The 15,187-nt window shown below is 50.5% G+C and overlaps 1 protein-coding gene across 1 annotated transcript in view; it reads left to right on the top strand.

The window, feature by feature from the left end:
- The first annotated feature begins 1,920 nt into the window (after positions 1 to 1,920).
- LOC119092372 (carbonic anhydrase-related protein 10) overlaps positions 1,921 to 15,187 on the top strand; it is a 54,312-nt gene continuing 41,045 nt past the window's right edge. The window contains exon 1 of the mRNA XM_037215336.1: positions 1,921 to 1,978. Coding sequence (XP_037071231.1) covers positions 1,921 to 1,978 — 58 coding nt within the window. The remainder of the gene's footprint in view (positions 1,979 to 15,187) is intronic.

The following is a 15,187-nucleotide window of genomic DNA, read 5'->3' as shown; positions in this document are numbered from 1 at the left end:
CAATTACACCTCCACCGAAATGTGAACCGGCGTTCACGTAATGACGCGAGAATGCGGGCATAAGCCAAGACAGGCAACATCCCACACGTCTGCCGCGTTGGACGCACGCGTGGACACCTGGCGCACTTCACTCTCGTCAGAAGGTGCTGTGTCAGGAAATCAACGTCACCATGATCATTAATCTGTCATTGACCTGAGTCTAGTTTGACCTCCTCTGACATAAATCCCAGCAATTACGTCATAATTATGGAATAATGTGCATGGTTTAGGTGTCGTCTGGCCAAATGTTGATCATCGACAAAAGTGTCACAACTCTGGGCTTGAAATGCAAAAAAAAAAAACAGGAGCTAAAGGTCTGTCTTGATTATATCGAACACAACTCTACCATCAACAGCCTCACTAAAGAAATAACCCAATTTGCAATTTGCGCCACAAACCGGGACGAGTTGAAGAATAAATCGTGTTCCCGATCAACTGCCGACGACGTAAACTTTTTCTCCGAGTTTACATTGTTCTGATGTTAGGATGTGAAAGCTCAAATGATTTACTGGTTTTCAAATATTCTGATCGATAGTGTCTGCAAAGACTCAGGCCCTTTTCTGGATTCACGTGTCTTGGTTTTCAAGCGCATTTTTTGCTTAACCTTGCTTAGTACTTTCCGCACGTGATCAGTGACACAGCTTGAAACGTCCAGTGCTGTCAAAGCAACCAATGTTTGCCCTATAATGTCGTTCAACCGGTACCTCCTGGCGTACTGAAGTTTAATAACTTGGCATAACTACGGACACCTGACGCCTCAAACGTCAAACACAACGAAATGGGGTCTCTTCCTCGAAAACCATGGCACCACCCGATGTCCGGCCCCCCCCCCCCCCCCTCCCGCCCCATCATGTCCCACATGACGTCCCACAGTCTCTACACTGGACGGCTGCATGCCGGTCTGAGCTTCGGGAGCTTCCCTGCGTGATCGGCACCGGCCGTTGTCATTCACGGCCTGGCCGCCGGGGCCCCGCCCCCGATGCCGACAGCGGCTCAACGCGATTATACGTGCTCCCGACCCAGGGGGGCGGCACGTGACCGGCACTACCAGAGAGGAAAGGCCGGACCCGGCAAACTCCGGCGCACCACAGTCAAGGTATCAGCGGAAAAGTCCGTCAGTTCGGTAAATTTCAATTCCCCAACTTCAAAGTGGTAAATTCGGTAGAGGACGGGAAATTCGGCATCACGGCAATCAGGGTCGACCCAGGGTCAATTTAAGCCCACGACAGCCGGGGACGATCGTAGGTCAGCTTTGGCTCGCTGCAGCGAAGGCCGACAACGGTCAACGAGGTCACACGGAAGTCTTGCGGGCCGGTGCGCCATGACCTGCTTGAGTAATATGCACAGTAATGTATGCAGTAATATGTCCAGTTAATATATGCAGCCGGTCCCGCGGCACTGCTCATTGGAGCTTATGGGAGTCGGGAAAAGACGGCCCATGGCTGGGGTGGCTGGTACACATGGGGTGGTATGGGGTGGCATGGGGTGGCCGGTACACCCCGCTCACGCCGTTTGGAGAGCGAGGGGCGATGGCATGGATGACTGACATGACGGCGATGATGATGATGATGATGATGATGATGGTGATGATGATGATGGTGATGATGATGATGACGACGACGACGACGACGACGACGACGACGACGACGACGACGACGACGACGACGACGACGACTGACTGACTGACTTATCTCGCTCACACACTTCGGGGAGTGGAGTCGGATGGGATGATGCGCCAGTCCGAACGAAGTCAGGCACCATGGAGCGTGAGGGACTACCGCTGATGCTCGGCGGACTCGACATGAAGGAGAAAGATCGCAGCAGCTTCAAGCTGCGCGCTGCCTGCTCCTGATTTATTGACCTGTATTCGACCGAAACGCAATGGTGCCGACACCCGGTGACGTCGAGACGCTCTCCGCCTGCCAGCCGGAGTCCAGCCGTTAGTCAACCTGCCGGACTGACAGCGACCCAACTGCTAGCTCAACGCCTTTACAACACACCGGCAAATATAAGAGCCGGCGCGGGCTATCTTGGTGCAGATAATCATGTCGAACGTCCCGGTTTTTGGCACGGCCGGGCGGAGGCAGCGCTACTGCGCAGCGGGCGCAGCGCGGCCCGGCCCTGTCTGATCCGCTGGAAGAGTACCAAGGACCGCTGCGGCGCCGCCTCAGCCCGGACACCCGGGCCGTGCCGGCGCGACGAGCGTGCCCGCCGCCACGCCACTGCGCTGATTGGCCGGGCCCGGGCGGTGACCTCAGCCGCCGCCCGGGGCGAGGTCAGGGGGCACCGTCGCCCAGACAGCGGCGCCGACGGGCCGCTGGGAGCACATCTGTTGCCTCCAGCACATACGGCGCGGCGGGGGGAGGGTCCAAAGACGCGACCCCGGCCGTCGAGCAAACACACCCGACTGTCGGCCATCCGGACGCCGCGATCAGGGGCGGCGAATCCCGACCGCGGTGGCCTCGGCTTCCCGCGGGGTTCAGCTGAGCGGCGCCACATGCAGCCTCAGTCTTCACAGGCGCTGCCTCCGCAGGCTGCGGACGACAGGCTGGACGCGTGAGCTGCTGTTGGAGCGGAGCAGCTCCGCCGGAGAACTGCGACGCTGAGATGAAGGTGCTGCAGCTTGTTGCGCGAGTTTAATGTGGGCATGGGAGACACCCGAAAAGTTGCTGTCACGCAAGCCTAACCACCACCAAAGTCCTATAAGCATAGGTGCATTTACATTGCGTTTCACTTTCTGCAGTAAACCATGTCCCAGCTAACTTTACATGACCTGAGATATTATGTCTCCTCCGCATGACTTAAAAGGACGACCCTCTTTAAAATGCCAACGGCTTATCACAGACCACAAACAAATAAAATTGCAAGCATTGCTGCGTCATTTGTTTATGCATTGGCACATTCATGTCATTCACACCGCATAACTTCAACCATGCTATAGCTTAAAACAATAGACTGACCGGCGGGCTGACGGGCTTTGCTAAATAGGTGTAACGGCGGATCATGCCATTTTGAGCATTATCATAGATGAGATAAATGGTCTTATACTCATAACTAATATTAAACGAACGAAAAGAGTCACGTGCCTTCGCTAGTGGCCACTTTCAGCGGTTTTGGGCCTATGAAGAAGCCTGTTTAGAAGCGCACATGCTATATTCATCCCCTCGACTGGTCTCGCCCAGTTACAAGCATAAGGCCATTCCAATTAAAATCATGCGATAGTTAAGTTTGAGTTATTGGTAGTACCCATTCTCAGCCCTCTCCTCTGTCACATCGTTTGGTGAGAACGTGATCCCATCTACGATGAGGTAGGCGTTTACTCGTCTGCCAATTGCCTTTCTTCAAATACACCCGCCTTTGTATCGCGTTTCTTCGTGCAAGCATTCACTCGTATCGCAATTCTTCGCATTACATTTCTTCGCGAGTGCTATTCTTCTTGTCACACTGCGAGCAAAACCCAAAGGTTTGTCACAGCAAGCCTAGTTTACCGCGCCGCAATGGCGCGAAATTTGCCAAAAGACGAAAAAATTGCATACAAGTCCCAGCGAACTACTTATTTTTATGTATCTGCTACGAATTTCTTAGTATCAACACCTATACATGCACTTATGAGTAGATGATATAAATTTGATACGGTCACGTTAACGTCCTTGGTCGCGTTAGCATGTCTCTTCGATGTGGCTTTGCTTCCTGAAGAAGATCCGTCTGTGATGTGGGCAAAGAAAAAACGATTTTGTTACAAAATCGAAGCAGTCTCAAGTCATGGATAGGAAATCAGATGAGTCCCATTGAGGTTTAAAGATCAGCGTTTTTACACTGTCCTGGACGATTAAGGTTGGGGTGATGTGAAATAGGAAGGCAGGAGCAAACCTTGCAGGCTGTTTGGTTTAACCTTGCTCCATACGCTTCAGAGAGTCGAAGAAAGGGGGCAGAGCTGACACGAGCCACCAAGTACAAGGAAGGGGTAATTGCCCGTCTCTTGGCTTGCAAGTTCGGGATTAGCTAGAAGGACGTGCACAGAATCTGGTTAGAAGAAGGCAGCAAGTGCGTGAGAAGGGTGGACATATTGTTCATCATCACAGAGCAGTCCCAAGATACCGTGTGGGGCTGAAGCCCCATTTACATACAATTTTGTGTTGCTAAATGGACCGTGGTGGCGTCTGATCTTCTAGAAGTCGTCAGTTGTTTGTTTCTAGATGAAGCTGTGTCAAAACCAATGCGATACCTTTGTTCAATATTTCATTCCTTGAATACAGATATCACGGCATGGAATAGTGACATAAGTTCAACAATGATTACAACAAGAGAACTGTAAGCATAAGCACAAGGTCTCGTTTAGTGACGTTCGGGGCACCTGGCTCCACAACAGACGCGAGGCCGGTTTCCATATCCGTGCTAAGCCACGGGAGCTTCACATATGGGCGAGTATCTGCCCAAACGGGGTAGCGTGACGTACCGCCGTCACCGAGGTCTCGCACCACCAGTAGAATATAGGATTACTGCATAATCTGTCAGACGTATGCCCCAATGGTGAATGTGTGTTCTGGTCGTACCTGACAGCCGCACGTTGTGCCGCTCAACGCTCAGGCTGTGGAAGGAGTCTAGGAGTCCACGACGTGGTGCGTGCAGAAAACTTCCCAATTGTGCCCCAGTTCCGGGCGACCGAGGATGTTTGGGGTTCGGCCACACAGGACCGAGGATGTTTGGGGTTCGGCCACACAGGACCGAGGATGTTTGGGGTTCGGCCACACAGGACCGAGGATGTTTGAGGTTCGGCCACACAGGGCGGGTGCAGAGTCTACTAGGAGGTTCGAGAACCAGCTGAAGCGCCGTGTTCGCGTGTGCTGGCTTCCCTTGACGAGAAAGCGCTCGCGGCAGGTGGTGGGTGGGAGAGCGCGTACATGGTGCAGCACTGCATGCACCATGCAATCATGTGCAACCATGTCCATCACTAGTGTGTCGCACTTCACAATGCTCCTATAAACGTGAATGCGATGCTTCAGTGATGACCTCAAGAAGTATAATGCAATTCTTTGTCGTTGGAACATTGCCAAAAAAGATCACGCCCTCCACACCGTTGCGTTGCTCGTTATCGCTTTCCCTTTATTCCCCCGTTTCTTCAATATAATTTGCCGTCTTGGCTGAGAGGGGTACTCTATCATTCAAACTAGTATATCATAATGTCCAGCCTCTTCACATGACCCTGCGAAGCTGACGCATGACCTGAGTCCCTTGTAATGCCTGTTGCCCGTCCTATAGTTCAGTTGGTAAAATGTCATACAATCGGGACATTCTGTAATACATGTTGAGATCGCGCCCCCGAAACAGCACGATCTAAACGTACGATTGCTGCATTTATAGTCGACTGAAAACTGAGTTCCCGATCTTATGAGACTGAAAATCCTGGCTTCTTACCCAATGCTCCATCGGTGGACTTGAGAGCCACACCAAACTTATGCGCAAACTTACTCTCTACCTGATTAAGCGCGTTCGGACGATCCCACCAGAAACTTGCAGGTTGGATTAATTGCAGCGGAAACAACGAGACGTACGAAACAGTGGGACGTGAATTGTTGTGCATACCAAGAAGTGCGCCACGACAAAATGCGTATGCTAAAATGCGCTACCAAAAATTGCGCGTTCTTAGAAATGCGGTACGAAGAATAGCATGTGCCGATGCAAAGTCTTGCATTACGATGGCTTGCTCTTACGAGGCATTTGTTTACGAAGACGCACACTTCGAAGGTTAAGTATTGTATGTCACTAAGAAGCGTGATACAAAGGCCTGTCCAAGAGCCCGCGAACCCATGTCTGGTTCTAGCCACCACTCATTCACCGCGAACGTCCCGTCCTTCGAGCATTCATCGTGTTCTGGCTCATTACATGCCCACCATAGGAGAGCTAAAAATAGCCGAGGAGTATCCGTTTTGAGACTCGCTCAGCTGCGCGGGTAAACCTGGTCCGGGCAATCCATGCGTAGGCGTCGGCTAGCTCGAACAGAACATGACGTGCGTGAAGCGCATGAGGTGCCATAAGCCTACCCAAGCGGTCCGGTGGTGGCGCACCCGCGTAGTTCGGCCTGAAGCCAAACCTCCGCCCAGCACGCGACGCTGGAGGCAATGGCCTCCGCCGCGTCATGTCTGCCGCACACTGCTGTCGGCGTCCAGCGGAGCTAATTCGGCCAATGCCAAACATGTGGTTGTTAATGTGCCCACATCAGATGAGGTTCGGGCTACAGTGCTACCACACAGACGCTAGCATGATAAGTTTGTATGCTTCACGCGATTAACTGCTTCGTGCGGCCTTTTTGGGGATGTACATATATATATATATATATATATATATATATATATATATATATATATATGTTATTTAATGAGAATGATGACGGATACAAATGCACAGAAATTTTTGCTGCTTTCATGCAGACATCATGATCAAGATGTTGATTTTGCTTCAATGCTGGTGCCAAACTGATGCGATCGACTGCCCGGAGGTCAAGATCGAGACCCATGGCCGCACTACCAGCGGTCTCCGAATGACAAATAAAAAACAGCTTCCGTGACTCAGAGCAGCCCGAGTCCAATATGTCACGCGCGCACGCAGGCCACATCTCGACATTGATCACCTACCTCGGTGAGTCTCATGATAATATTGTGGGAGGCCCGTACGTGAAGGATGCCTATGTGAAGTTCGGAAGATCTAGTCTCTTAGACTGGCCGTTCAGACGCGCCAAACTGTACTGTGCTGCAACGCAGTATGAACATGCCGTACGTCCCGTGCGCCAAGCTCTGAGGGTAAGCTCAACACAACCTGTTCTGTCCAGTTTGTCTCCTCAGCCCGGAACAGCCCGGAATGCCAGCATGTTGCACAATAAATTATTTGGTTTTCTTAAATACATTTATGGAGCAGCAGAAAAAAGAAGTAGAGAATTTAACAGCTCTGGACAGATCCAGCAGAGTGATCGTGTCTGAGCTGTATGCATCTTCCCAGCTCTGCAACACCTTGCTGGCTAGGTCGAACGCGTCAGGAAGCGGGGGCACCGGGGCACGTCTGTTTAATTTGTTTGCTTCTATTTATGTGCATGGGAATATTTCCCAGCCATTCAAATATGAACCAAGACGCCTAAAAATAGCCCAACTGAAAGCATGCAATGCTGCTCTATGCATAGCATGTTTTCCATGCCATGCAAAGCATTCTGCGACAAAATACTGCTTTACAGCGCTTCATTTTGAGTTGCGCCCCCCATTGCGAAATCCTGCATGCGCCCTTTGACGAAGTGCGTCGTACTCCCGACGACGTGTCGTCACTAAGGCTCATCCACGCGGCTCAAAACGTTAGCATTTAATAAAGTCAATCAAGGCCAATCCGCTACACAAACACCTCCGAACCGACTCATCTGCAGAGCAGCGCCGAAGACGACCTTCGCGTGCGGCAGATATCAGATGACATTGCAGTCCGCTCGCGCCAGGCGGGCGTCGGTCCTACCCATCCGCCGCGGCGGCCGGGCGCGGGCCGGGCGCTCGCCCGGCAGAGCAACTACGCATTCGCCCCTCGCTTCCGCCCCTGCCCCCGACCGCCCGCCGTCCGCGCCCACTTACCTGGCTCAAACGGCCGCTGGATTCCGAGCAGTATCGCGTGGGCCACTCTCACCGCGGCGGAGCTCACCGTCCGGCGCGCGGTGAGCAGCTCTCACCGCGCCCCGGCGCTGCAGCCGGCCGCGGACTTGCTCAACAATTTGGCGGCCGACGCGCTGCGCGCGATGACCTTCCCCAAGTGATGGTGGCGCCGCCGTCGGTGCAACACCGAACTAGCGCTGACATGTACGCCCGGCTGCATCGCGATCAATACGGCAATTATGGCCGACGCCGTCCGGCGGGCGGGGCGGCGGGTGACGAGGGCTCGAGGGGCTGCAGGGGAGCACGCGGCCGGCCGGCGAAATGCTCAGGCTGCGACGGATGCGGCTGGGGCCAGAGGTGCTGCGTATGGCGTGTTCACGCTGGTGTGGTCGCAGGACGGGGCTCCGCCGTCGGCTAGGAGGCCTGCGGCACCAGCCCTCGGCGTTCTGGACGTAAATCTGGCCTGTGTTTCCGGCCTGTCTCGGGTGTTAAGTTTCCTAAGCGGCCGTGCACGCCGACTGTACGTCGGCCTTCACCAATGTGAATCATAAACCGCTGTTACATAAGCTCAGACAAGCTGTTCGCGTAACTGATGGGGCCCTTTTCTAGATCGAGTCGTGCTTAACAGACCGCGGCCAGAGAGCTGTGGTGAATGGTAGGCAGCCCCCGCAGTCACCGGTTTAATCAGGCGTGCCTGTAGGCAGAGCACCCTTTTCACGCGTTCCGTGCGGCCCTTCATTCGTCTCGTCGCTGACATTCCGCTCCATGCGAACACCAACTGTGTAGCGTACGCCGACGGTATCACACTCGACCACCGAGTCATCTGCAAAGGCGATTCGCGCGCGCTGAAGGAGGTCATTGACAACATCGCTGACAGGGCACGTGCAAACGCGTGCCCGGCGTTTTAGACTGACTCCATCAGAACTACGTCTCGTCTTTCGCTCCTCGGGAGTTTCTCGTCACGACGCTGTGCGCGCTTGACGGTGCGCCGTCGTTGAACGCTGTACCACGAGCTCCACGACTGAGGACTTGAGCTTAACCCCAAGCTTACTTTTGCCAGCCATGTGGACGTGATGGTCATCAGATCGAGACGAACCCTGAGTGCTATTATCCACAGCATGCCAGTGCCTGCCTGCCCATGATGGCGCGCTGCGTTGATGGAGCTATGCTTAGTATGCTGCACGCGCACGTTGATGGAGCCACTCTTAGTATTCTGCACGCGCACGTGTGCCGGCTGATGGAATATGGCAGCATGGTCTGGTCTGGGGCGGTCGAAAGCCACATCGCGGGGCTCAAGAAAATTCATCAAAAGTTGTGGATCTGGTTGGTCCGCTCCTTAGACGACCGACACATAAATCTAAATACACTCACCTCTTAGAATTCTCAATGATTTCACCCATAAACTCACGCTTCCATTGACATAATTCCATGTTCTTTCACGATGAGTTTCGCGACTGACCCGATTTCCCAGCACGCCCCTTTTCCCCAATCTACACAAGTCAACAAAAGGGCGCAAATGTGCTATTTTCCGATACGTTCCATTCGCTGGGGTTTACGTCATTCCAAATCACCTTTCCACCGGGCTCTGGCCGTGAGTGGCTATTTGCTTCGTTCCTGCCCACGAGCTGATTTCGTCATACTCCCTCTTCTATGCACAACTTTACTGCACGCATTTTTGTCCGAGTGGCTGGTACTTTCCAAACCCGCCTTCTCTGGTCAATACCGGGCTGTTCGTGCGTTTGCGTTCCCGCGGATCGTCGCTTGTATGTGCTTTATACCTCGCAGCGGTCCATCCCTCGCGCATTCCTATTTCGACAAACCTTGCGCATTGCTTACTTCTGACAATACAGCTTCGTCTATAATGTGTAATGTATGATGTCACAATGCCGCAATAGTGTCCCATGTGTCACAATCACTATACCAGGATCACGAAACAGCAATAAAAGTGACCCCAAACTATGTCATCCCAGCACCGTCACTGGCTATTACATGAGCCCAGGACCTTGGTGCAGGAAAGAATGGACGAGACCCTGGTTCAGCCCGCCAGTTTTTGCCAGAAGCTCGGCTACAGAGGCAGCCGCTCGCCGCCAGCTGGCACCTCTCCCAGAGTCGGCGGTCTCGCTTTAGAGTCAGCCCGCTAAGGTCAGCCAGTGGTGCGCCGCAAAAAGGAACCGCAGTAAAACACATAACCCCCGGACTAGTTCAACGGGTTAATTTGGAGCTGACAACGTTGGCATGAAAACAAATGTCATCTGATAATGTGGGAAAAACCTAAAAATCCCATTTATGTAGCACAAAGCGTGAGTTGTGTTTGAAACTTACACTGAATGCATTTAATTAGTTGAGGGCCAACTGAAACCCGTTGATGACATAAATGGTGCTGACGTGCGCCAGACATGAATGGTTCGACGGTCAAGTTTTTATTGGCCTTGGACACTACATGGCCGATGGAGTGGCAGCAATCGCGTGACGTTACTATGGCGTCTATGGCGTCATGCATGCCTGGGTGGCCTTGAAATAGTCTGCACAGGTTCATGGGCGCTACGCCCAGAAGGCATGGGATTGCAAGTCTTAAAAGGCAGGGCTGTGAGTTGCACTGAGTGATATTCAAAATGGCTCTCTCGGTTTAAAACCCCGTATAAATGTGGGATGCTCCCATTAAACAGTGATAGGTGTACAAGGAATAGCTGCCTGCTGATGAACTATGGATAATGTGCTGCATTTTCTAAAGCGAATGCATGCATTTTTGTGTGGGGCAGTATATCTCGGGGGCGTTTAATATGACCAGCCTCGTATGCGCCTAGCGCAAAAAAGTCCATGCTTTTTGGTAACTCCAAAATGTTGGCTTTATGGACATTGAACTTTGAATGCTTGTCATAACTGGGAAATGTGACAGCGATGTCCGCTGAAAGCTCAGCGGTTTTCTTAACTGCGCTTTGCGCATCCGTGGGCTCAAATGCTACAGCTTTAGAAAGGATTCCAGCCCTCGAAATGTATGAAAAGCCCCGTCCGCGGATGCAAGAACACCGAATGGTCTTACGAAATGGTAGATAATAACAATGTTAAAGTAAGCTCAATATTTGGTTGACCGAAAACGGATATGAAACAGTTAGATTTTCGGTCGCTTACAGGCCAACCTTTCTGGTGCTTCATGAACACACAACGATTTGAGACACGGCACGTATCTTAACATATCATATAGATTCAGAGGTCATAAAGCAATTGGCAATGAAGCATCAACGTTGTACTGTCAATGGGCAGATCAACAATTTATAAAGTCCATGTTTCAGAGCAAAAGCTTGTGGATTGGGGCGTAACTCTGAGACATCAAGAGGCGAAGTGTGACACATGCACACACATTACTGTCCAATCTCAGGACGTTCCTGGGAGCAAACAACAGGCACGACGTCATCGGCAATGCGGATGACGTTGTGCCTGTTATGTGCCAGTTATGAATGTCGCAATGAATGATCAATGTGCATGGACAAAGCAGTAGGCTGGTTTCATGAGATGTGAAGTTAGAGAGCACACAGCAATTGCCATACATCTTAGACACACACTGACATATCAGGGCGTCACTGCCAACTTTGTTATGTCGAATGGATGAGACGTAAACCCTAACGCGAACAGTGTCGCCAGGTATAGCATATTCAGTCAATATACTAGACTGCACATAGACGAGACATACCCACATCAAACCAGACTCGAGGCTACATCTGATAACTTTTTTATCACGTTTGTTCCAGTTTGCACCAACGAGACCATGCAATATGCACTAATACAATACGCACTTACTGTCAGTGCGCCACTACTAGATTACAGCGAAAGATGCACATGGATAGCTGCTACATGGTTAGCTGCTGCGGCAGGCAGTTAGCGTTCGACCCAAATCACACGGCAATGTCGAAGAGATAAATGACGCAGGAAGCACACTTTGTCGACTTCCACCAAAGGTTTTATGGAGCAGTCGAATGAAAGGTGGACATACTCTTATGTGTGTCGATCTGTCGCTGCGCGTATGCTGGGAAACGCGCATGCAGAGCACGTTGTGTTCACCAGCAGAAATATAAGCATCTGTGTCTTCAACCAACACATCAAAGCACATCTTGATGAACTATTTTTGAAAGTCTCGGACAAAGTTGGCTCTGCGTCTACAGTATCGCTGGGTGTGAGCGAAAACAACATAGGGTTATCTCAGATTTTCTACTTTTGAGGATAATGCGGTTATGGCCCAGCAGCACACCCGTGGTTCCCTGCAGGCTCTTTGCATCTCCACCAAATGTATCGTCGAGAGGTATTGGAAATACAATTAGGGAGGTGGGGATATGACGGAACGAATAGAGGAATGCGAATAGAGGTGCCCGGATCCATAGTGTGGATGCAGGATTTCACATAGGTATATGGTTATATGATAAGGAGACATTCTTCTTCCTTTTTTTTGGGGGGGGGGGGGCTCTTGGCACATATCTGTAATAATCAAGCTGGAAGGTGAATGCTATGTGAAGGTTTATATTTTGATGTTTTCCGTTTTACCTTTCTCATGCGAGCATAACTAGACTTGTCCACTTTGTATCCAGTTGTTATTGTACACGAAATATGGTCTGTAAAGAGACATGGCTTATGCAAAATGCATCTGCTGTTCACCTGTAAAGTAAATGATATTGACTCCTGTTTACTCACCAAGGCTTTTGCGATCCAAAAGCTGCAGAACAACCCTAGCAAAAAGGAAAAATTGACGCCATAAAACTTTTCCCCTGGACCACAATGCCGGTAAATCTTTATGGGAAGACTCCATCGACTTTTGTTTTGCCATTGACCTGTGTTGGAGTTTTATTTTCAAAATCAATAAAAATGTCACCCGTTACAATGCATTGTGGTTTGGCATATCTTGGCCATTATACTTAAATTTTTCAAAGACGTGTTATTCAAGTACATACAAATAGTGAATACACCTAAGTTAGATAGACTCAGTAGAAAAAGGTAAGGCAGCCGCCTGCTAAAAGCTCTATAGAAATCGGTACATTTTTGGGGTCTGATTAAATTATTAAATACATTATTCAGGTTCCAATCACAAGGCTCGCATGAACAATGTCGGTTTTGAAAACATTTCTAAATTGCTTGAAGGTGGCACCAATTGAAGGTGCTTGATTGAGTGACGCGATGAAATGACCGGGGTATGTCATTCTCCATTAGAAACAGCACGTCTTAAAAATAGCTGCGGACTACCAAAACATCAACGTATTTTCTGTTTCCTCGGCTCTGGCGAATCTTCTTAGCCATGTTATTTAGATATCGAAAAGCTGAGGTAAACGCGACATCAAAGTTCCTCCAATGGAAGCTGAGCTCGATCCATGGTGCGCGTGCATCAACCCGCTCCACTTCACAGTTCTTATTTCGATCGCGTTCTGTCAGTGTGTAGTTTCTCCCCGGCTAGCACACACGAGTAGTGAGATGGCAGGCAGAGTCAGCTTATGCGCTAACAGAACGGCCCGGACTGACATGGCCAACTAATGACGCTGTTAGTCGCCAAGTCTCTGCCCCAGTGAGCCTTTACAACAGGTTCTAAGCAGATTTTGGCAGCAAACACCGAAACGGTGCGCAGTTACCGGTTTGCTTAGTCAGAATGTCGGCATGAACAGCACCTGTACAAATCCGGACATCTATTGCTGTCTGAGTTAGCACTACAGTAGCATTAAGTCTTCTGTGTCAACCACACGAACATTTAGCCATTTGTCTTCGCGCCTGACATCAGTAGTTGGGACACTCCCCGGGTGCCCAATCAGCTTTATCTCGTCTCTAGCTCTTTGGTTCTCTCAATGCTTGCTTTCCAGCCATCCATGAGCAGAGAAACCTTTGGCAATGCCAAAAACTGCTCCTTGGTTCGTAGTTATGCAGCTAGTCAAGGATTGACGCCGTGTCCTGTTTCCTCCGCATGTTGATGCATCATTCCCCTCAGTTCGCGCCGGGTTTTATTGTCGAATTCGGTCAGCTGACGTAACATTCGCCGTCGGGCGCTTGTCACTGAAGTTTTCCAGATGTGAAGACACTGCCTTGCATTTAACGCCATTTACGGCGTTCGCGCCCGTGCTGTCGTTCTGACCCACTCCAATGCTGGACATGACAACCCAACCACATCCCGTCTTGGAGAACTTGTAACAGTGGAACAGGACCGCTCCTAGTGATCCTTGATCGCCTCGATCTCTGGGCAGTTGGAAATAAAGCATATTTTACTGTACAGCACAGCCACGGCACGTCCCGCACGCTTCCAAGCGCCCAAGTTCGGCTTCAAGCACTTTGTTATCCGGGTTTCTGACGTACTTTACTGTTCAGTGACCCTGTTTTTTGTTTGTTTGTTTGTTACTTGAGGAAAACAGCTCTATACACCGTTGATGTAAGCCATAAAAACGGTTACCTGTAGAAGTGTCCAAACAATAACCGTGCACGTAACGGCAATGCGCATCAATACCAGATTTTCTTCGTACCGTTCCTGTGGTTATACCTTGCAATTAACGGCACTGCGCTGTGGCTTCTGTAAATTATACTTTGTCAGCCATCCGATGCAATAGCCATACAATGTAACGTTATCATCCTGCTTGAAATGAGTAAGGAGCATTAAGAGGCTGGAAGCGACCGTTGAACCTTAAGGGAACGTGTCGAATGACTGTGAAGAGAGTGAAGGGACGATGGCGAAGCAAACGTAAGACTAGAGACTCTTGAATCGTCAGCTTTAATTATCTTCAGATCGAGAGTAGAGTCGGGTTGGTGGGACACCGCAACAACGAGCCGCTGCAGAAATGTAAAGCCTAGAAATGAAAATCTCAGGTCCGCGTCGTGAAATGGATTTGTTACACGGTAGCTTTATGGCCATCCACTTCTTCTTTTACTCCAGCGCACCTATGTGTTCCACCTGGCGATGGTCGGTGGCTAACAATTTGTGAGTCGTTGTTCTGTTTTCTGCTCGACTACCGTCACCGTCGTTTCATCTCTAGGCCCGGGTCGGTCGCTCATAACCTTGCCATAGGTTAAAACGATCGCTTTTAACCAGGCGCGCACGCAGGATTTCACAACCGGGCGGCACTATTAGGGAGTTTCACTACAACCTCAGGTTAGCATGCCGGAGACACGGAGTTCCTTACTTGGCGCAAAACAACCCCTCACGGTGTCGTACGTTTAGTTTGACCTGCCCGCTTCAAATTCTAATTGTGAATTTGCATTCACGCAAGTGTTAATGCCTATAACATATTTGGTAAGGGAGAGGGCTCTTGCCTCTAGGGTTCACCACGTGCGTACATCCCTGCTTTCAACTCAATCTGCAGTGTGCTTGGGGATACTGGTACATATGCAAGGTATACATCTCGTTCCGCCAAAAATCACATTTCAATAATATCAAGATCAACAACGTAATCACTGAGTGTGACCGTCACGTTCTGTAGGCAATTACAACATACCTTTGACGTCTCTGATCGAGGCGCCGAAACTTTTAGCATAATGATTGTCGTGTCTTGCATGCTGACCTGCGTCTCCGGTAC

Source organism: Pollicipes pollicipes, unplaced genomic scaffold, assembly GCF_011947565.3.
Source record: "Pollicipes pollicipes isolate AB1234 unplaced genomic scaffold, Ppol_2.1 Scaffold_3447;HRSCAF=4054_pilon_pilon_pilon, whole genome shotgun sequence".
Lineage (NCBI taxonomy): Eukaryota > Metazoa > Arthropoda > Thecostraca > Pollicipedomorpha > Pollicipedidae > Pollicipes > Pollicipes pollicipes.
The sequence above is the reverse complement of the archived record's forward strand: the minus strand, read 5'-3'. Positions and strand labels throughout refer to the sequence as shown.